At 39.7% G+C, this 22,084-nt stretch overlaps 1 protein-coding gene across 1 annotated transcript; it reads left to right on the forward strand.

The window, feature by feature from the left end:
• Nucleotides 1–1,479: 1,479 nt before the first annotated feature.
• Nucleotides 1,480–21,003, forward strand: pik3cd (phosphatidylinositol-4,5-bisphosphate 3-kinase, catalytic subunit delta). The gene is made up of 23 exons (XM_082519312.1): nt 1,480–1,835; nt 2,641–2,838; nt 3,571–3,799; nt 5,140–5,366; nt 5,691–5,867; nt 6,918–7,073; nt 7,547–7,636; nt 8,643–8,864; nt 11,899–11,995; nt 12,305–12,435; nt 12,724–12,774; nt 12,877–13,044; nt 13,803–13,924; nt 14,014–14,157; nt 14,273–14,372; nt 14,464–14,630; nt 14,986–15,095; nt 15,263–15,341; nt 15,437–15,604; nt 16,793–16,916; nt 17,119–17,264; nt 17,571–17,703; nt 17,790–21,003. Exons 2-23 carry the CDS (start codon nt 2,698–2,700, stop codon nt 17,925–17,927), a joined length of 3,120 nt encoding a protein of 1,039 aa, XP_082375438.1. The 5' UTR covers nt 1,480–1,835; nt 2,641–2,697; the 3' UTR covers nt 17,928–21,003.
• The last annotated feature ends 1,081 nt before the right edge of the window (nt 21,004–22,084 follow it).

Consider the following 22,084-nt stretch of genomic DNA (forward strand, 5'->3'; position numbering starts at 1 on the left):
TTAGTTAGTGAACAGTTGTAAAGTCACGCTGCTGTTGTTGTTGGCCCCTGCATTTCCCCTTTCTATGGTAGTACAACCGCCGTGGTTCGGGAGCCACTTCCATGATGAGCGCGGTGTCTTTGTTCACTGATTGTGGTAAAGCTTAAGTACAAATAGTCTTAAACAGATATAAGAAAACAGGAAGGCAGGCTTCCCAGCAAGATTTTCACTTTGACAGAAGACGGCAACATTTCAAGAAGAAGAAAAAAATTGTCTGAAGAAACACGATTAATTTTGTTATTTAAGATGTTTGACTGGCTGCCAGCTGGAATCTACTGTCTTTCCTCCCCCACAAAATATCTGCTTCTTTACATTTATTTGCAGCTATAAATTCAGACATAAATAACTGGGAATGTACTGAATTAAACTCTGTGTGAATTCCAAAAACTAAAAGCCTCGTCTGATCTATTTTGGCTCGTGAAACTCGCAAAAGTGGAAGGAAATCAAAAGAGGAAATAACCTACTTAAATTTATCTTTGTTCATTTAATAAATTACTTATGTTTTATTACCCTCACTGAAAGGTTGGCAAAACTTTCCTAATTTGATGATGTTGCCAAATCAAGAGGCAAAATGATGATTTCATTCATTAATCTAAAGATTTATTACATGAATAACTGGTTAATTAGTTTGCCTATAGAATAAGTGAGACTGTTTTTTTCTCCTTAAAGCCAAAAAGGTTGCATTGGACTGCTCTTTAACTTCTATACCATCATTGAAATTAAAGCATCAGCTTACAAACTATGTCCCTATTACTCAAAAATATGTCTCGTTCATGTCACTCATTCATGAATGAAACAAGCCAAATGTTGCATCCCTCACAAGATTTTCAAATATTTCCCCTCAGGAGGGGGGGATCATTTTGTGTATCCACATTGTGGTATTGCTACTTTGAAAGATTTCCACCACTACCGCTACCTTCCAAATCCCACGTTGCCTTTGTAGTCACGTGTGACAACGCGTTGTAACACACACACACACACACACACACACACACACACACACACACACACACACACATATATATATATATATATTCTCCAAAATGAAAGAAATAATAGTTTCCCATCGACTCGGTGACGCACTGAGTCCTCCTCTTATTTAACATCGACAGAATTATTAAACATCTCTTTCATCACAGGCTTTTACTCACGCAGGTGCTCCCCTGCTGCCTGTATACGGAAATTAAATCAGCGTTAATAGCGTGAAAGTTCCAGAAAGTGACTCACTTTTCAGACACCAAACATGCCCTCATACCTGCTTGCGACTAATTCGGCTTCTACTTAAATTCTTATAAATTGGTTTTAGTTAATTGTTTCATTCTTTAGCTTGAAATAATTTTTTAAAGTCTCCTACATACATCACCTAAGACAGGAGGAGGGCGGGAGGTGGAGAGAGCGGTGTACTTTCACTTCGCGCAAACTTTTGGCGGACGGTCCCTTGGCCCGCGCGCAGAGAGAGAGAGAGAGAGAGCGAGAGAGCTGGTGAGGCAGCGCGCAGCCGCTCATCCGTCAGGGTCAGCGCAACATCAGCGCCCCACTGATTGACAGCGCACAGCACCGAGGCAGGGAGGCACTCCACTGCTTCACAGGAGCCGTACGAGCGCTCGGATTTACAGCACCTCACCCTGCTCATCTCCTCCTTACGGATAGATCCTGCAGCCGCCGGATCTGAGCGACCCACGTCTCCGTGATGTTCCGTCTTCCATCTTCACTGCGATAAAAAACAACAAAAAGAAGAAGACGGGGGGAAAAGGGGGGAAAGCCATGAAGAGATGACCGGGTTGTAGAGCTGACAGGCAAGTGTGTGCGCTAACAGGTTGGCAAGGCTTTCGCCATGACACAAGTTTTACTGACAACGGCGCAGCGTCACGTTTGCGTGTTGGATTGGATGCGCCGTATCTTTTTATTTCCATTCTAGCCTTTCATTTCAAAATATACAGATATATCACAGCGTATCTGACATCCATCCGGTCCTGTGAGCTTCATTTTAAAAGCTTAACATTTATTTATTTATCATTGTTTAGGCTGTGGGCACAAGTCAGCCTACATCTGTTATTCACATACAGCGCAAGTTTCCTCTTACCAAAGAAAATCAATAGTGTAGAATTACTTTACGTTGCAAACCCTACTTGTTCTCGTTGCACACACACTTCGTTACATTTGCGGGAAGCAGAAGCACATTTCCATTTTTCTGATTTGCATTTTATTCAGCAGATGTACCAGAAAGCTGAAGTTTCTTTAAGCGCCGTTTCACCTGATTTGACCCTTGAATATTTCCTTTTGATCATTAAAGGCAGAACTGCACGTAGTAAACGTGATAGAAGCACTCAGGTCGTCTTAATCTTCTTTTTTTTTTAAAAATATCTGTGTGCTCTTATATCACCACCAGGAGGAAGGGGATCAGGTGCAGGCCAGGCCCTTCAATAAGCTACCATTCATTCACGTTATTTACAACCTGCACGTCCTCTTCCTTTTTCAACTACAACCTCTTAAAGATGCATTATCCAGTGTTTTGGGAACAAACAGCAGACAGCTCATGCAGGGACACTTGTTAATAGTGGACATATTAACCCCGGCTGTGCTTGCTCTGTGTGTGGACAGCCGGCTCGTGTTCTGGTGAGCAGCAGAGGAGCTGGCAGTAAATGAGAGGCCGTCACCATGCCCCCAGGGAAGTATGGGATGCAGGAGGAGTGGGAGAAGGAGGGGGACCAGGCGATCAACATGGACTTCCTGCTGCCTACTGGGATCTTCCTCAAATTCCCCGTGTCTCGAAACGACACCATCAAAAGCATCAAAAAGGTACAGTGTCCCTCCCACCCCAACCCAACGCTCACATGCATCGGCATCTGCTTTTAAAAGGGTCTCTGAAACCTCAACTCCTCACTGATATGTGGATGTGTAATGTAATCACACGTTGCGTCTATTATTAGAGAGCACTGTATTTCCAGGAGACTGTAATTGATTGACTGCAGCATAACAGCTCAGACGCTCAGACTGCAAAATCTTGTTGTCAGTCACAATAATACGCTTTTAAACAAATTGGTTGACTTAATGTTTTCTTCAGACATTAAACTAATTAAAACGCAGACAATGCTCCCCGGTTCTGATGCTTCCGACAGAGAGGGAGCTTGCAGCTTTCCTCCCTGGGAAACACAGCCAGCACTCTGCCGAAGCAGATCTGCTGTTAAAATGTGAACGTGCTGCTGAACGGGCCAACACTTCTGCCACTACGGGCTGTTTGATTTAGCTGCGTTAGGTAATGATACTCATGGATGCTGTTAGGATGATTAATAGATGAAATGGCCCTCCAGTCATTGCTAATTCACTAGGAATTTTAGGAAAGCTTTAGAAACAATGATTTTCTTGCTTTATTTCAGCTCATTAGATTAATCAGAGGATCATTTGCTTTTGTTTTAATTTTGAAAACAGTAACTGGACAGTCTTGTTTTTTTTTTTCATGAAAACTGGGCATGGCAGCTCATCAAAACTGGGGCTCTTGTGTTCATTTATCCCTCTTGTCTCTTATTTCAGATGGTTTGGAAAAATGCGAGAAGTGAGGCCCTGTTCTGTGGACTCGGCGATCCTGATGGATACGTCTTCACCTGCATCAACGAGACGGCGGAAAGGGAAGAGCTGGAGGAAGAATCGAGGCGCATAAGTGATGTGCGGCCCTTCATGTGTGTTCTGAGGCTGGTGGCGAGGGAGGGCGACCGGGTGGAGAAACTCACCAACGCCCAAATCAGCCTGTTAATTGGCAAAGGTGGGCCTCTGCAGTGTCTATAGAGGGTTTTTTTGTTTGTTTTTTTGTTGTTTGCTTTTAAGGGTTTGTGGTACTGTTCTATGAGATTAAATCAGTCATGATTACAGAGAAGAGTTCTTGTCATTAAGCTATAGAGATATTCCAGTCTGGCTCGAGTCCCCTGAATTGCTGCCCAGTCTACTAGATTTCTCAGAGTCAGACAGAACAAGTGACTGTATGCATTTAAAAAAGAGAAATGAAATGAGAGTTTCTGACTTGCAACACTCATCCTGATAACGTCTTAATGTTTGCACAGCAGCTTTGATCTCATCCACTTGTCACCATTACTGTGGCTCTGCTATGTTCTTAGTGCCACAAAAATGTCTTCTTTTGCTCAGTTGTTGATCCAGACCCCTGCAACAAGTGCCACAGCACACTTACAGCATGAGAACTGATGAAAAGTTGCTGTGGTTGTAGTTTTGAAGCCTTGGTTTGGCAGAGTTAAAATGCTAATTGGAACAAAAGTATTCTTATTTTTCGGAGACTATAAAGTTAGCAGAATAACACTTTGCTCAAAAGAAGGAACTATTAACAAAAAAGCATTTTCTTTCTGAGTTACAGTATATCCACGATGCTAATCGTCTTTTTTTTTTTTTTACAAGTAAAGCAGGTTGCTGGCTAGCTATAAGCCAATAATGTCAAATATAAAGCCTAGGGGCCAAAATCTGACCAGCAGAGATTTCAATCTGGCCCGCTTCACAGCTTTGAAAAATGTGAAGGTTTAAATTTGAGATATAGGTTTTACAGCCATTGCCGTTCATATTACACAAAAGTAATCATTAAATGACAGAAGCTTTCTTGTTTTTTCACTGCTGTAGGAATTTCTGGTTTTTACAGTAGGTTCACAGTAATTAAAAATAATGATTCTGTGAATTAACCAAAGATACTATAAGCTAATGTAGCTAACCTGAAAAAGTAGGGCTCGGCTAGGCTAACTAGCTAAAGCTAATTTATTTGTTTAGCAACCCCCCCATATTCTCATGTATTCTGAATATATTATGAGTGGAATGATAATTATTCTTTAGATAGTTATAATATGATTCCACTCATATTTTACGTGTAATTAACTTTTGAAAAATTCAGGGATAAAGTTTTCAAATATACAGACTTAAAGCTAAACGTGGCTAATAGCATTGTTACATTTTAGCCTATGTTTCTTATAGATTTAGTCAGGGAAAATTTGCTATTCTGATGGCATAATTTCTTTTCTATGTTTTCTTTATTCATCTGAACGTTTTTCGTGTTTCAGTTAATTAAATGATAAGCTAAGTTCTCCTTTTACTTTTTAACCAACTTTCCAGGTCTGCATGAGTTTGAAGCTCAGAAGAATGACGAGGTAAATGAGTTTCGGACCAAGATGAGGGCGTTTTGCGAAGAAAAGGCTCAAGATCGACAGAGTCTGCCCTGGCAGAAGTGGATGGAGTACAGCTTCCCATGTGAACTGGAGCCATGCTGCTCCCTGCCGCAGAGCCTCAAGACAAAAAACATCAAGAAGATCTTCATTAATGTCAAGTTTGAGGCTTCTGACGTGAGTTCATCAGTTGTTGTTTTTTTAAGTTGTCATGAGTCATACAGTCCAGTTTGTTCAAACTAATCAAATTTAATGTTCTGGTATGATGGGGCAGCAGGGAACCCGCAAAAAGCAAAGTAGCTTTGATTGGAAAAACTGTGGTTCCACCTTGTGCAGACACATTGTGGAGGTGATTTTAAGTAAATGTGATCACCTTTGGAAAGCCCCCTCCCACACCATAAACACTACCTTCAAAACAACACTCAGGAACAAGCAGCAATTTTAAGATTTTCTGTAAAGCCGTACTCTTTATTTGAATGATGTTGTCTGTTGCTCTTACAGGAAAGCTTCATGCTACAGCAGGACCCTCATGACCTCCCCTTGGTTCTGATGAAGAGCGCTCTGAAGAAGAAGGCTACCGTTTTCCGCTTAATGCGACAGGAACCTGAAGACTACACCTTACAGGTCAACGGGAGGTGGGATTTCATCTATGGGAAACACCCACTGTGTCAGTTCAAAGTGAGTTAATCGAATAAAATAAACTCTTGGAGCAGAAAATTGTGTGAAAATGCAGCATAGAATTTTTTTTTTAACTTTATCACTTTAATTATTTCTCTTTTTTCACAGTTGGTTTTGTTGGTTTAATGACTCAGTCCCATTTTTGTTTTTTAACCAAATTCTGGACTAGAAATTTTAGATGTTCGTATTGTGGCTTTGAGGCAAATCCTGTGTAGGTTTGTCAAATTTTATTTTGGGTTTGTGTTTTTGTTGGATGATAATTCCCAAGAGTCCAATTTTCTTTCAGGCTCATTTTCTGCCATGATAGCTTTTGTATTTCGCTTCTAGACGAGTTGCAGAGAGACATAAAAATGTGCTAACAAATAATCAGCACAGATGTCATTTTTCTTTCTGTTTTGCCACAAAGAAGTGTTTCAGAGGGCACCTAGGGGGCCTTTATCCTCCTCGTTCCTGTGGGCATGTGCTAGACTCAGTATGAACTATTCTACCTAATTGATTTCATATCAGCATCCGTCTTTAAAAAAAAATACACATGCTCTTTGACATATTAACCCACAGCGCCTTTAAGATGAAGGTTTATCTATTTATTCACAAACTGAAAAACGAACTGTGAAAAGTTGGACTTTCTCTGCTGATCTTTGTTGAAACTGTGAATTGCATTCTCTATATTCTAGACAAGCTGTTGTTTTCTCTGTGAATGTGTGCGAGTTTCTGTTTAGTGTCGTTTGTCTGCGTTCAGCCTGTGCAGGTGGGTCCATAATAACTGAAATGACTGTCGGTTAGGAGTAGGGTAAGTCAAGATTTTGGTGGCCGGAGACTCCACTGTTGATTTTGAAACTCCAACTACCTGCAGGGGTGACTCATATCTGTATAGCAGCCCTGCAGAAAGGAACTGCATCCATCCACACATAATGAGATTTGAGCTGCATTAACCTACAGCAAATGAACAGCCTTCAGGAGCTAACCAGCGCTATCAGAACACTGGGAAATATCTGTGGGTGAACTGACTGATGGCTGTGCCAGTAAATCTTCTGTTGTCTCTCTGCTCAGTACATCTTCTCGTGCTTGAGAAATGGCCAGAACCCCCACCTCACCATGGTGCACTACTCCACCGTCACCAAATGTCAGGAGGAGCAGGGCAGAATGTGCAACCAGGTGTACAAGAGTCGCTCCTTATCCAGACCTCCTCCTCTGCCACTGAAGAAGGTAAGAGGTCAGGCGGTAGCTGTCGTTCATTAAAAGAGGAGCACATGCTCTTTTTTTCCCCCTTTTCTCTTTTCTTGCAGTTGTTACTCGACTAGCCTGCGGACTTTGGCACACTTGAAATAAGCCACGCAGCTCGGTGTAGATAATTTACATCTGACGGCTTGTCTTTCATTTGCTGTAGTTGCGCATGCAGCATACGTTGGAACTGCTTTAGCATAATAAAAAATATCGTTTTATAATGTTTTGAAACTTTTATCTGAAGCTCGTCAGATAAGCAGCTAAAAATCTTTTGGCAGTTGTCTTCAGTTAGAAAGTCCCCCCCCCCCCAACTTTCTTTTGAAAGTAGATGTTACTTTGCGTCTACCCTCTTTTCGTTTTTTTGAGTTGTGGCCAAACAGGAAATTGGAGCAACCGTGTGAATGCAAGGCAGTGAGAAATTAAATTCCCTTTTTTCCTCTGACTTCTTCCTACAGCAAAACACCTCCTCTCTGTGGTCCATCAATGAGCCTTTCCACATTCACCTGGTGCAAGGCAAACGAGTCAACGCAGACGAGGGAATGAAGGTCGGTGTGGTTTTGCGTGGGTTTTCTCTCACTTTGCTGCTCAATGAAATGTGGCATTCACTTGTTTACCAATATCTCAATTTCAGTTGTAGGAACAGCGGGGCTGACATGTAAATGACAAGGGGGGTCACATGGTACAGACCACACATTTCCCATAATTCATCAAGGCGGTTGGTTAAAACTTCAAAACAGGAAGTGGGGAGTGTCTATCTGGTTTTTACGTCTCATTCTGAGGCCTAGATTCTAAGAAAAAAGACAGACTACATGCTCTCCCTCTTTCGCTTTCAAATGCACTTCTTTTTTTGAAGGCGTTGCATGTTACTATTGCAGACGGGCTCCTGACCTATCTCAAAATTTGACAACTGTCAGTGAGCGTACGAGAACAGCCAAAGGATGTGGAAACATCCGCTGATACTCCATGCTCACCCTTCCGTGTCAGAAGAAAGAGTGAAAGAAAGAGTGGGAACTCTGTTAATGTGTGTCTGTCTTTGTAATTCTGTTTCATAACTAACTACATTACTGTTTGGATGGGTTATTAAGTGCAAGTGCACTCCTGGGTGCTGCTGCCTTAGAGCATCATGACTCATGACTAATTTTTCCTGCTGCATAATTATCAGTCATGTCTGTGGATGTCAAGCAGAGGTTTGAAAACACAACCCCTGGAGGGAAGGGGGGAAATCAGCTCATATATTTTGTAAATGTTAATTCGGACTATCTTGATTTGGCGAAAGGCAGGAGCTTAATGGTCGTGCAGTATTAAATTACGTCTCTGGCGGTTGTTTTTTCATTTGTGTCTGACTCTGCACGGAGACCTGTTTGCGCTTACGAATGTGTAAACTCTTTGACTCATAGCTCGAATTACACAGGAAACTCTGAATCATCTCGTGAAGTCTGTAAATCTTCCACAAACAATCACCTTCACACTAAAGTGCTAAAGTCTTCGGCTTCCAAACCACATGTCTTGCCTCCATCTAATCACTACTGTGTATCTGTGGTTCCCCTGCAGCTTGTAGTGCAGGCTGGTCTGTTCCATGGCAGCGAGCTGCTCTGTAAGGTGGTGACGAGCTCGGAGGTGACAGTGAGCTCCGAGCCGCTGTGGAATCAGAAGCTGGAGTTTGACATAAACGTGGCCGACCTGCCCCGCATGAGCCGCCTGTGTTTCGCGCTCTACGGCGTCATTGAAAAGACCAAGAAGCCCCGCGGCACCAAAAAGAAGAACAAGAAAGCGGTGAGTGTGTCAGTAACTCGTGATGCTTTTGGGGTCTCAGCGTACTACTCGTTCGATTGAGTAGGCCAGTGTTTTGGGCTGGTGGTGTGAATTTGTTCGCAAGCACAAACAGATCTGTTTCCTCTCTTGTGTGTAGTGCGTGTAGCTTCTGTGTGGGTCTGTTGTTTCTGCTGCGTCGGGTTGTGCAAGTGTGCTTAGTGGCAAGGCTGCGGTTAACACTTCATCCGCTTCAGCCCTTTTATCTGCACATCGGTCCAAGGAAGGAAGGAATTGGCTAACATTTTCAAGGAATTCTAAATTCATCTTCACAGCCCTCATCTCTCTCTCTCTCACACACACACACACACACACACACACATATATATACACTGAACCTTCTAAATTTACATGCTCGCTGACAGCTTAGAGGGGGAGGGGGATTAAGACATTACAAAGCAATTTTATCTACAGCAGGGCTTTGCAACATTTTTTTGATTAACAAGCATGAATTCAGAAAAGCCAACAAAGAGAAAGGCACAAGAAAAGTGCACACATTAAATCCATGTAGTTGGATTTACACCTGCAACTCTTCTAGCTGTTTTAACAATTGTTCAGCTGCATTTTCAAAGGTTTATTCTGCTGTAAGGGCTGCAGCAGAAGACAAACTCTCTCTTTGATTGACTCTTTGCTAGTATATCGCATTACGACAAAAATTGAATGAGTGAAGGAGTGCACTAATGGGCCACGCAAACGGCTACATTTTTATAAAAGATATATATCAAACTGAGGATTAAAGACCTACTTCTCACTGATGTTTTAGGCAAACAAACACAACACAGGATATATATATATATATATATATATATATATATATATATATATATATATATATATATATATATATATATATATATATATATATGTGTGTGTGTGTGTGTGTGTGTGTGTGTATATATATGAAACAAAGAAACCTCACTGCACACAAAGGCACACGTGCGCCTACAACAATAAGCATGACAGACAGCTTTTATATATAGCTTTGCATACATTTATACATGGCTGGCAAAGCATGCAAAAATGATGTGAAATTACATTTTGAAGAGTGGAGCACATAGTAATAATGGTGATAATATAAAAAGCATTGTAATCGTTTGCACAAAGCTTTACCGCTTATGATGAAGTTTTATTTCTAAACAAAAAAAATCATAATAATTTGTGGTTTAAACTAATTGTTTAGCTACAGCTCCATCATTGAAAATAATTAGTATTGACTAAGAAGTATGTGATACCAGGGCGACACTTCAGTGTAATTGTTAAACTGAAAAATTAAGGCTGATCAGGACACCTGAAGGTCTGCGAGGCAAACACTCCAAGAAAGAGTAATTTGTTTGCCAAAATCCAGTCAGTAACTGAACGCTGGTTTAGCTGACTGGGTTCAGCAGGACACCTGTATTTTGTTTGGCTAATGCAAAAAGTTCAGATCCGCCCAGAATCCAATTACAGTGTGTCTTCCCCTGTGTCCTGACACAAGGAAGGCCCAAAAATATAGTTTAAAAAAGCACAAAATGTAGATACTAATGACAATAACACCTGATCTGACATTAATGCACCAATTATCTTTAAAACATTTATTACATTAACTGCTGAATCAGTCATTCAACTGACAGAAATTCATGAGCAGCTACTAATTATTAGTAATTTAAGAGAATTTATGCTTTTCTTTTCTATATAACAAGAAGTTTCCAGCATAGAGAGATTTTTAAACTTTTAACCTGAGGGGAAAAAACATACTTTTGATAAAATTAATTAATTGACACCAATGCCATACACATTTCTGTTTATGGTCGAAATGACAAATGTTTGTTAAAAAAGCTCCACTCGGCATGTTACTAGCAAACAAATGACCTCTCATTTTATTAATACATGCAAAATTTAATATGTTACTTTAACTATAAGCAAGTTGGATTCAGTTGGATGCTGATTGGCTTCAGCAGCTTCTTGCAGCAGCTCCTTTTATGTCATATAAATGAATATAAAATATGTCCTGTTCAGGACGGTGCACAGCTGCTACAGTGGTGGCAGTACACTCAAATACCACATTTGAAAGAGCCCCCACAAACCTCCCCTGTATACAATGAAAGGTACAGTGAACAAGAACAACAAATTCCCCTTTTACTGTAGTCGCAGTATCTTCTGTTTTGAAGCGACGCAGCAGCTGTGCGCTCGAGTTTGTGCAGACCTCCAAAACATGTAGCCCAGGTGTGTTTTATAGCCATTAAGACCACTTCTGCTTTCTGAGCCACTTCTCTCTTTGTTTGCCTGGAAGAGAAGTCCTGCAGCCAGACGGCAGAAAGGCTGGCGGAAGTTGAGCTATTTTAGCCGCTCTTGTTTATGTGCACTGCCTTTTTTTCTTCTTTTTTTTTTTAACTTGAATGTGTTAACTGTGTTTTTGTTGTTTTTAACACACTGAAATAATGGAAGTCATTTTTCTACTGATTTCTTGGAACCCAAATTCTTTTTATAGAGAACTTTAGAAGTTAGAAATACAAACGAATCATTCTCCTAACGTTTTATTGTCATGTTTTTGGAGGCGGTTCTAAGTCTAACGGTGAATTAAATTAAATATACCGCAATCAAGGTTCAGAGTGTTTATTGCAATTAGAATATTAAAGTTTTGAATTCAAGTGAACCTTTAAAATAAAGCACATGTTGGGCAGGAGATGGTTAATTATTCAAAGCATTTTAGATTAAAGAATAAAAAAGCTTTGCCTTTAGAGAATCTTGATTTTAATTTTTTATGATGCAAAAAAAAAAAAAAGATTTCTCAGTCAAACGTTTTTATCTTCAGAGAGGAAAGAGCTTGAAATATAAAAGATTTGTATTGCCCAAGTATTGCACATGATTTTATTACAACTGAGGAAACATAATTCAGCTCAGGCTGCAAGCTATGCAGGTTCGTTTTCCTCTGTACATCTTTTAAACCATTTCCAAGATCCTCAAGCTTGAAGATGGTGTGTGAAGTGAAACAATAAAGTTTCTCTCTTTGTCTTTTCAGGATTGTCCAATAGCCTGGGTGAACACCATGGTGTTTGACTACAAGGACCAGCTGAAGACTGGGGAGTTCCACTTATCCACATGGCCGTGTGTTCCTGGTACTTTTCAGCCTTGCCTCTTCTTACATTTTCATCCTCTTCAAAAAATTTAAAAAACACCTCCTCCACAACACTTTGAAGCACGCAGAGAGCTTCTGAAATGCCCAGAGTGACACGTCTTGCCGCCCAAATCACACATAGTGACACATTTTGTGTTTTATGATGCAATAAGATAGCCTGTTTGCAGATGCTGAAGTACCTGTTTGCCAGGCGGGGGAGTGGTTTTCTTAGACGAAAGACTAAAAACTGAGAAGAAGATTCCACCAAATGGAACATTTCATCATTTCATATATGATATTTTTATCACAGATGAGAAAAGTGACCTGCTGAACCCGATGGGAACTGTTGAGAAGAACCCTAATGTGGACAGCGCCGCTGAACTTCTCATTCATTTTCCCAACATCCGGCCACACCCCCTCTACTACCCTCCACTTGAAAAGGTACTATCTCCCAAAAGACTACACAAAAAAAGTTACAATTAAAAAAAAAAAGGTGAACTAACGTGAAGTACAGTGTAAAATTTTATTAAATTTAATGGAATATAGTTAAATGAAATTTATAGGATTTGTATACATTCAGTTTATACCAAAAAACATTTTCCTTAATGATGAAGTCATTTTATGATTTTTACACAGAATTATTGTGTCATGTTTATTGAGGCTGAAGCACATATTTGGATCTTTGTTTGATGACAGTCAGTCCAAGCAATAATCCTCACGTGTTTTCAGATATGTGACATGGAGAGGAATGGTGATCTAAGTTTAGCCACTAAAGACGAGGTAGGACTCACATGTGACAAATTTTACATAGTTAGAATTTTTGTTTTGTTTTTAAAGCAGAAAATTGAATAACTTTGTGTGTGGATCATGTGCTCTCTGTAGTACTTTAAGCTCAAAGAATTCATGGACAACAAAAACTACACCGAGTTTTTCGAGGACGAGAAAGAGCTCCTGTGGAAGCTCCGCACCGAAGTCCGCGATCATTATCCTGAAAGTCTGTCCAAGCTCCTCCTCATCACCAAGTGGAATAAGCGTGAGGATGTAGTTCAGGTACGAGTAAAGCGTTATTTATTCTTTGTATTTTTCACTGATGTCTGTAAGTCGATCTGGAGATGTAAAACCTTTTGTTTCAGATGATTAGCTTAGCTTTAAGGGTTAAAGTGGCCAAAATTTCAAACAAGGAGTGAACGAATCAGAAAAAAGCTCAAAGAAGTCAAATTTTTCATCTGAAATGATAGTCTATATAGGATTATTAAAACTGGGATGAATACTATGTAGTGTAGATAAGTGTGTATCTGTGTGTGTGAGTGAAGGGTCTATAATTCTTTACAGTTACACATATCCATATCAGTATGTATTCTTAGTTTCTTATATACAGACAACTAATAGTTTATATTGGGTGTTTTATTTTGTTTTAGCAAACGTCCATGAATGCCAGCTGTACTTCATTCTTTTACATTTTCAAAATAAAGTTCTATCTATAGAAAACAGGCAACCATGAGCTCTGATCTATGTAATATAATATTTATTTATAATATTATGTTGGTAATATTTACCAACCACAGAGGTCTTGCAGTAAACCTTTGTTGTAACAAGAGCAAGAAAATGTGTGACTTTACAGGTTTTTGGAGCTTCAAAACTAAGGAATGTTTTAACAGTGAATCATGCAAAATTATAGTAATGTCACTGCCGCAGAAAGAAATATCGAGTTGTGAATTAACATCAGCAGCCTGCTTTAATCTTCAAATTGTCAAAATCTCCTTGATTTTTCTCATCATGTTAGAAAATAATTCTTGGATTCTCCTCAGATGGTGAATTTACTGAGGAACTGGCCAGACCTCCCTGCCATCCACGCCTTGGAGCTCTTAGACTACAGTTTTCCCGACCCAGCGGTTCGTTCTTTCACTATCAGATGCCTCAGAAAGCTCAGGTACACACACATCTGTTTCAGAAGCTTACAGTGCCAGGCATGCTGTGTTGTGACTGTTAACCGCATAAGCCACATTTCTCTGCACACAGTGATGATGAGCTGCTTCATTATCTGATCCAGCTGGTCCAGGTCCTGAAGTACGAGTCCTACCTGGACTGTGACCTTACCACTTTCTTGTTAGAACGGGCACTGTCCAACAGGAGGATCGGACATTTTCTGTTTTGGCATCTCAGGTGAGTGAGAAGGGGCTAGCTTTAAAAAATACAAGCTAGTTAGAAAAAAGGGAGCAGAAAGAAAAACAAGATCGAGTCAGCTTTTTGTTTGACTGGAGATTTGTGTCTATTGTAGGTCAGAGACTCATGTGGCATCTGTGGGTTTGCGCTTTGGCCTGATTCTCGAGGCCTACTGCAGGGGAAATATCCATCACATCAAGCTCTTAACCAAACAGGTAATCACCTCCTGATTCTTACTCACCTTCGCTTTGATCTTGTGTGTTTTCAACTGATTCTCAGTCTCTGTGTTAACTCTCACACACTCAGAATGAGGCTCTGGGCAAAATGAAGGCTCTGAGTGACTTTGTCAAGTTGGGCTCCCAGAAGGTGACGGCAGAGGACCTGAAGCAGTGTATCAGACAAGAGTCCTACCTGGAGGCCCTGTCAGACCTTCTGTCACCACTCAACCCGAGCATCATCCTCTCTGAGATCTGGTTAGTGGCCCAGAAAAACACACAAATGCAAACGCACACAAGAGAGCATAATTGTTTTATGCATTATTGTCCTCCTTATTGGATTTTGCAAAGGCCACTTTGGCTCCTTTTCTGGCTTTACTGAATAAAAAAAAATACATTTAAGTGGTACACGGAGAAATTAACTCTTCAGTTGATTCAGGATCACAGCAACTTACTCTCATTTCTCCCTCCTACAAACATATGAGCGCATTGTCAGTGTCGTCATGGACAAAAAAAAATCATTTTTATACAACAGCTCACAAGGGATATCAGTTACTGAGCAAAAATATATGTACAAGGATGAAAATGAACATGAGCATTTTTGCTGTTACAGTACTGATAGATGCAGATTTATGGACTCCAAGATGAAGCCACTCTGGCTGATGTTCAAGAATCCCGCAGTTGAAGGAGACATGGTGGGCATTATCTTCAAAAATGGAGATGGTAAGAGACAAGAAGGTCGAACATGCCTTTCTCAAGGTGCCTGTTTTAGTTTAAGGGCTGGTTTGCACATTCAAATCTGCTGGGAAGATAAAAACTGTGGGTTTGGAACGAGTCATGCGAGAGAAAAGTTAGGATTAGATATATCAATTTCTCCTTGTCACCTTTAGACCTTCGACAAGACATGCTGACCCTGCAGATGATCCAGCTCATGGAGAATCTGTGGAAGAAAGAAGGTCTGGATCTCAGGTAAGAGCTGGTTCTTACACCAATTGCCTCTTGTGCACGGGGAAATCTTGTCCACCAGCCTTAACGCTGTTCATTTTTCGACTTGGCAAACACAGGATGATCCCGTACGGCTGCCTGTCGACCGGGAACAAAATGGGGCTCATCGAGGTTGTGAAGAACTCTGACACAATTGCCAACATCCAGCGTAACAGCAGCAACAGCGCCGCTACCGCTGCCTTCAACAAGGACGCCTTGCTTAACTGGCTCAAATCGAAGAATCCCGAGTGAGTACGATGAACTCTGGCACAATGGCAACTCTCAGAAGCTCTCCGATTGTCATCTTATTTGGTGTAGACACTCTGTAGAGGTGATGACCCTATTTAACCTCAAAAAGCAAAGCAAATTAGGTGCATTATACACACAGCCAAGCATGACATAAAACCACACAGAAGACACAGAGCAGGAGTGGGGTGAGCTAATCCGCATATGCACCCTTTTCCCCCCATAAACCTCCCTCAGGTTGTTGTGGGGACTTCCCCAAGTCCTCCTAGGACAGCGCTGACTTGTCAAGTGTCAAGAAAGAAGTTTTTCAATTTGAAATTCGCGATAACATCATGTGAATTTTCCAAAGCGGCATCTCATCATTTCATCGACTCCTCTTGATTTTAGCACAAAGCAGCCGCGTATATTGAGCCACAGATGGGTATTGATATTTTTTAAGTAAAACAATAATATGTTTGCGATCAATTATCCATTTTTGTTCATGTGGAAAAGAAGGGGGAGGGGAAGGACAGAAAATAAGATTTAAGAATATGAAAAAAAGGGTGTTTAAGGCACACAAGCCTTCATCCTATTCCCAGTCCCATTCAGGAAAACTTGCATAGTTTGATATAAATATTTCACTTCTTGTGAGCAGTAAACAGTACTGCTTCATCTTGTAGTTTCTTTTTCTTTTTTTTACTTAAATTGTTTTCTTAAAAGTGTTTTTTTCCTTGTAGCATTTTAAAACCGGATAGAGCAGCACAAAGTAGAGCAGCATCTTTAGCAGCATTAAATGAGAGTAGATTTTTATTTGATGCCAGACAGTCTGAAGGTCTTGTCTATTCTAAAAGCTCCTTGAAGAAGTAATGAATAAGCCTCTGTACTTCACGTTGGTGTGTCCAGGCTGATGGCCCCACAGAATACAAAGATAATTAGCCCGGACACTGCAGCGTGAGAAAATTAGTATAAAAAACACAATGAACCCTCCGCACGTCTAGGCTGCGAAAGGATGTGACGATCAGGCGTTAATCAGCCACAGGAACTCCTCTTTGAACATTTCATATGCTCTGTCACCGATGACACTCTGCTTCATGGCTGCGTTTGTGTAATGCAGGCTGATATAGGAAATATAAGAGAAGTGTGAAAGCACTGTAAGAACACAACTCGCTCACGTTCTGCTTCCTCGTTTCTGTGACCTTTTATGTCACCAGGGACAAACTTGATCAAGCGATAGAGGAGTTCACACTGTCCTGCGCTGGCTACTGTGTAGCTACTTACGTCTTGGGCATCGGAGATCGTCACAATGACAACATCATGATCAGGGAAACTGGACAGGTAAGATTTACTGCACGTTTGAATCTCAGCAAAATTATGTTGTTGATTGATGTGTAATGTTTTTGGTTGGAGTTGGTAAAAAAAATGTGCTTTGTAATATTCTAATAATTTTTTGGTGAAACATGCTGGAGTCAAATTGTTTAGGTCAGTCAGTGTTTGGGAGACTCAGACGTAGTGACTAAAGTGAGACTTTGCTTTTTAGCTGTTCCACATTGATTTTGGGCACTTCCTGGGCAACTTCAAGCGGAAACTCGGGATCAACAGGGAGCGCGTGCCTTTTATCCTGACGTATGACTTTGTCCACGTGATCCAGCAAGGACGAACAAACAACAGTGAGAAATTTGAGAGGTACAATAAAAACATGTAACTCTAACACACGTACGTAGTTATAGTTATAGACTTTGGCACAGTGGTGCAGTGGCAAGCGCTGTCCTCTTACAGCAAGAAGGAGTTGGGTTTAAATCCACCTGTCAGTTGGAGCCTTTCTGTGTGGAGTCTGTGTTGTCTGTCTTGGCCCTGTAATAGACCGTGTACCCTGGCACAGGAACCAGGCACCTTGTGACCCTGAATTGAATAAGCAGTAAAGGATGGATGGATTGTTCTGGGGTTCTGCTAACTTATGAAACGTGTTTGTTTTTGCATCTTTTGCATCAGGTTCAGGGAGTACTGTGAGCGGGCCTATAAGATCCTGTGTCGGAACGGGACGCTGTTTGTCAACCTCTTCGCCATGATGAAGGCAGCGGGGCTACCTGAACTCACGTCCTTCAAAGACATACAGTATCTAAAGGTATGCCACAGTTATGATGTAGCAGTTAATGATTATGAGGAGAATGACAACAATGTTAATAATTAGTGGTTTCTTGTTTTTAAAAGGACTCTTTAGCGCTGGGCAAAACAGAGGACGAGGCGCTGAAGAACTTCAAAGTAAAGTTCAACGAAGCCTTGCGGGAAAGCTGGAAGACCAAGGTCAACTGGATGATGCACTCACTGGCCAAAGATAATAGACCATGAAGAACACTGAACCAATGAAACATGAGGCCCAGCCAAATACATGGATTTTTAACTTATACACATAAACACAGTCTAATATTTTACTTGACAGAAGGAATTCAAAGACTCTGAAAAGCTCTTTAGCAAACGTTTACATCTCAGTGGCCTGTATGTGGTAAATAACAACTAAGCAGAGGCATCCAAAGATAATGAGATAATCCTGGAGCATCACTTCCACACACACAAGTATTTTCACAGTGAAGAAAATCCATCGCACTCATCCTCCTCCCATATATCAGTGGAATGTCTTTGCCACGAGGAGCATTTCAACCCAGAGAATAAACCTGTTTTTGATTTGCTGAAATTGCTACTTGAAAACCACCTGCTCATGCAAAGTGTCATGAATCACCGAAACAGAAAGTTCATCTCATCGACTGCATTACTCAACAGGGAGCAAGCTGCAAACTAACTTTATGATGACTTGAGGCTCTGTTCGGCAGGGAACAGCAGTTTCACCTCAAGACTTTCGTACGGTTTACAACCCACGATAGCTGTTATGAGGTTATTTCCTCTCATTTCAACTGTATCTTTGCAAAACGTGTCTTTTTAAAAAATATATATATTATCATTATTGTATTTTTATTTAACTGTGGTAACTACTTAATGAGTGCTGATGTACTTGTTAGGTCGCAAAGAATATTTCAAAAAGAGGTGATGCTTTTTGTCGTTCTAACATTGTTGTCTAATGTTGCCTTGAAGAAGAATATGTGCCAATACACATGAAGCATTTTATAGTATAGTCTAAGAAAATGTAGGACTTTTATTTTGAAAACATGCCTGTGTACCAGGCTGTGTGTACCTATAGCTAAAGGTACCCTGATACTACTCTTATTTTAAGAAATACACTTACTTGCCTTTTAGCTTAAGTGAGATTTAAGTATACTAGGTTTATCCTATCCATTTTAGGGTACTAGGGAAGGTGGAGCTTATATTATGTGGTATTGAGAAAGGGGCGGGGTAATGTCCCTCCTCGCATCCATGGACATCTATGGACCATTTTGGATGATTGGTTAATCAAACAAGCATATCTTTGGACCGCGGGAGGAAAAACCTCACAGGGATACGCACAGGAGACCATGCCAACTCCACCACAGCCCCCACTGCAGACCAGCCTTATTTCTTTGAGGTGACAGTGCTCACCACTGCAGCACTGCGCACAGTCCATGTTAATTGGTGATCTTTAAAAGTGACTGTTTCCTTTAGAAAGACTAGCTGTTTTGCTTTAACTATGCTAAGCTAAGCAGACTGTCTGCTGACTCCAGCGTCATATTTAAAAGACACCATGAAAGTGTAATCAGTTTTATTTTAGATTTTGAAGTTACAATTCTATTTTATTTTTCTATTCCCTTTTTCTGGAGAAATATACGATTTTTTTTTTATGCGCAAGGCAAAGATCTCATATATGTTTGGTGAAAAGAACAGAAAAAAAAAGCTTCAGCAGGTCCCAGAATAAGACAATCCGTAGACTCATGTAAGCCATAGACTTGTGGATGTTTTTCTCAAAATGCAGTATTGATGTCATGCCTTCTTTGAAAGTGTAAACCTGGACTAGGTCTATGATCTTAGAAAGAGCAGTACGCATCTGTGAGTGTGTGTGTGTGTGTGTGTCTGTGTGTGTTCTCTAATATTTAAATATGCACTTAAACTGTGATCTCCATTGCATTTTTTTAATGGGTGTACAAGGTGCCATGAGGGCGATTTCATGCTTGCAGTGTCAAGCACAACCACACTTTGACATATCTGATGCTGTAAAATATGGCGTTTATTTAAAGTGAGCTCGTATGCTGTGTCATTTCATTTTGTGGTGCATTCGCATTACTTTACATGCTGTATGTCATTCCGTAAGTCGTGCAGGGTCCACTTGAATGAAAGAAAATAATGTGCTATTTATAGCCTCTTTTATTTTTGCAAAACGGTTTAAAAGGTCTCTACTTTTTGTACAAGTCTCTGTACAGTTAGAGCAAGTGTAGGTGTAGATTACACAGCATGAGGATTTAAGGTACCTTAAACTACTGAGCGATTCACTGTGGAACAGACCTAAAATACAGCTCGCCAGTGTCCTTCAATGTGGGCTCCACTAAGCACTGCATGTTTAAGTCAGGAAAAACAAATTAATGGGCTACTCTTTGTTGTGTGTGTGTTTTTTTTATTTTGCAAATTGTAAAGTATATTGCTGAATCAGTTTCGGGCTCTGCCCTGATTAACATGCGTGCAGCTAAAAATTATGAGATGCAGTATAGACTTTTCTCTGCATCCTGTTTTTACTTGTGCTTCAGATGTTATGAGGAGGTAAACATGATGTCAGTAAACAGAGTGTAAAGGGAGAACTTTCTAGAATCCAAGCCATTTGTTAACTCAATGTTACGCTCGTTTTTGCAACTTCAAATAGGCAGATTGATTGGAAAAAGGCCAAATCAACCAAAGTCACCCCCATGTTCCATTTCTCCCTAAATATTCATCAGCATTTCAAGTCTGAGGGACTTGCTTATCTCCAACTATTCTTTAGGTCATATCAGTCTGGTGTGCAACACCACTACAAAAATAAATTACTAGTTTCAGTACCTCCTTATACACAGTAGCCCCCTTGTTTATTAGAAACATTCGCAGTTTAGCTTCCATATTTGAGGAAGTGGCAATAAAGTGATTTGTGATAATGTACAGTGGTTTTTGCAGATGTGATAAAGTCCAACAAATGTGTCCGCATCTGTTTATTGTTTTGGTATAGATGTTGGTCACAGATATTGCAGTCTGGCCTGATTATCTGTATTAAGTATGAGTATGTTGTGGAAGCTATGTAAAACCATGACTGCTTTTTTGTGTTTTTCTCTCTTACTTGATCATATTTCATCGAAATATTTGAGAGTGGTAAAGCAGTATCAATTTTTCTATTCAATTGGCTAATAAGTTTCTTGCAGGAATGTCTTTTTGAAAAGTAAGAATCTGAATTGTTGGTTGTTTTTTTGTTTTTTTTTTTCAACAAAAAAATTTGAAAATTATATTTTTCATTGGACATTAATTAAAAGTGCTGCAAAACTAACTGAGTGGTTCTTTGCAAAAGAATTTTGTGAGCTTTCTCTTAAATCAGGAGTGTCACATTCAGTTTTGCTTATAGGGCATATATGGCCGAAAACCTTTGCATGTAATGAACAATCCAGACACAAAACAGGTGATGAACAGCCTGAGGTATCTTATTGAAAAACTATTACACACGGAAGTGGCTCAGAGATGTGCGATGGTGAGGCTCATTTAAAAACATATTACAACATAATCCCTACCTGTTTGACCCAAGTGACTCCTTTTTTTACTTTTATTTTTATTAGTATTATTTTTCTTTTTAACTTTTTAACTAATTATAATCACAATCTATAAAAGCTATACTTGTGTAGATATAAGTATAGCTATATGAAGCTATAAGGTTCTAACTTGTAGTTAGAGACTCATTTATACTTTAATAGCCATATGTATGATGATAATATGTTGAATGATAATACTAACAAAAAAGAAGATGACGATGACAATGGAAATAGGATGATGATGATAATGATGGCTATTAGTATTATTATTTTATTTTATAATGGTTATAATTATTGTTATTAACTACGTTTAATTTATTTTTTCTTCTCTCTCTTGAGCCAAAAACTAACAAAAGTAATGCTTGTGTTCAGCTTTTACGCACTGCACATCAAATACACCTTCAACATTAACCTGTGTTGTTGTTTTTTTTATTTGAATGTATGTTATTTGTATTTAAATGCACAGTTTGTCTGTCTTGTCCTAATTTGTCCTGTTGTTTTGTTAGTGTAGTATTGAAAAAAAAGGCATAAAGAGTCTACACCACAGTTAACCTCCAAAATAAAAATAAATAAATAAATAAAATTAAACAAACTAATTTTAAAAAGAAATAATCAATAAATAAATAATTTTATGCTCACAAACTCACATGAATGTAATTTAACTTGAGTTTATAGACCTAAACGAATATATTATTTTACTATTTATGATTCCTTTAACTTATGAAGAGCTAGAAATACCTTCTGTACATTCTCACTACTTTGTATTAATTCCGGCATCACCTTATTTATTTCTTTAAAAAGACCAGCCATACAGAGATCCGAATT

Source organism: Aulonocara stuartgranti (genome assembly GCF_965226115.1).
Source record: "Aulonocara stuartgranti genome assembly, chromosome: 20".
NCBI classification, from domain to species: domain Eukaryota; kingdom Metazoa; phylum Chordata; class Actinopteri; order Cichliformes; family Cichlidae; genus Aulonocara; species Aulonocara stuartgranti.

Coding starts and splice junctions, on each gene's coding strand:
- pik3cd (XM_082519312.1), top strand. CDS start 2,698: ATGCCCCCAGGGAAGTATGGGATGCAGGAGGAGTGGGAGAAGGAGGGG. Junction 14,373..14,463: donor TCAAGCTCTTAACCAAACAG/GTAATCACCTCC, acceptor TCACACACTCAG/AATGAGGCTCTGGGCAAAAT. Junction 15,342..15,436: donor AAAGAAGGTCTGGATCTCAG/GTAAGAGCTGGT, acceptor TGGCAAACACAG/GATGATCCCGTACGGCTGCC.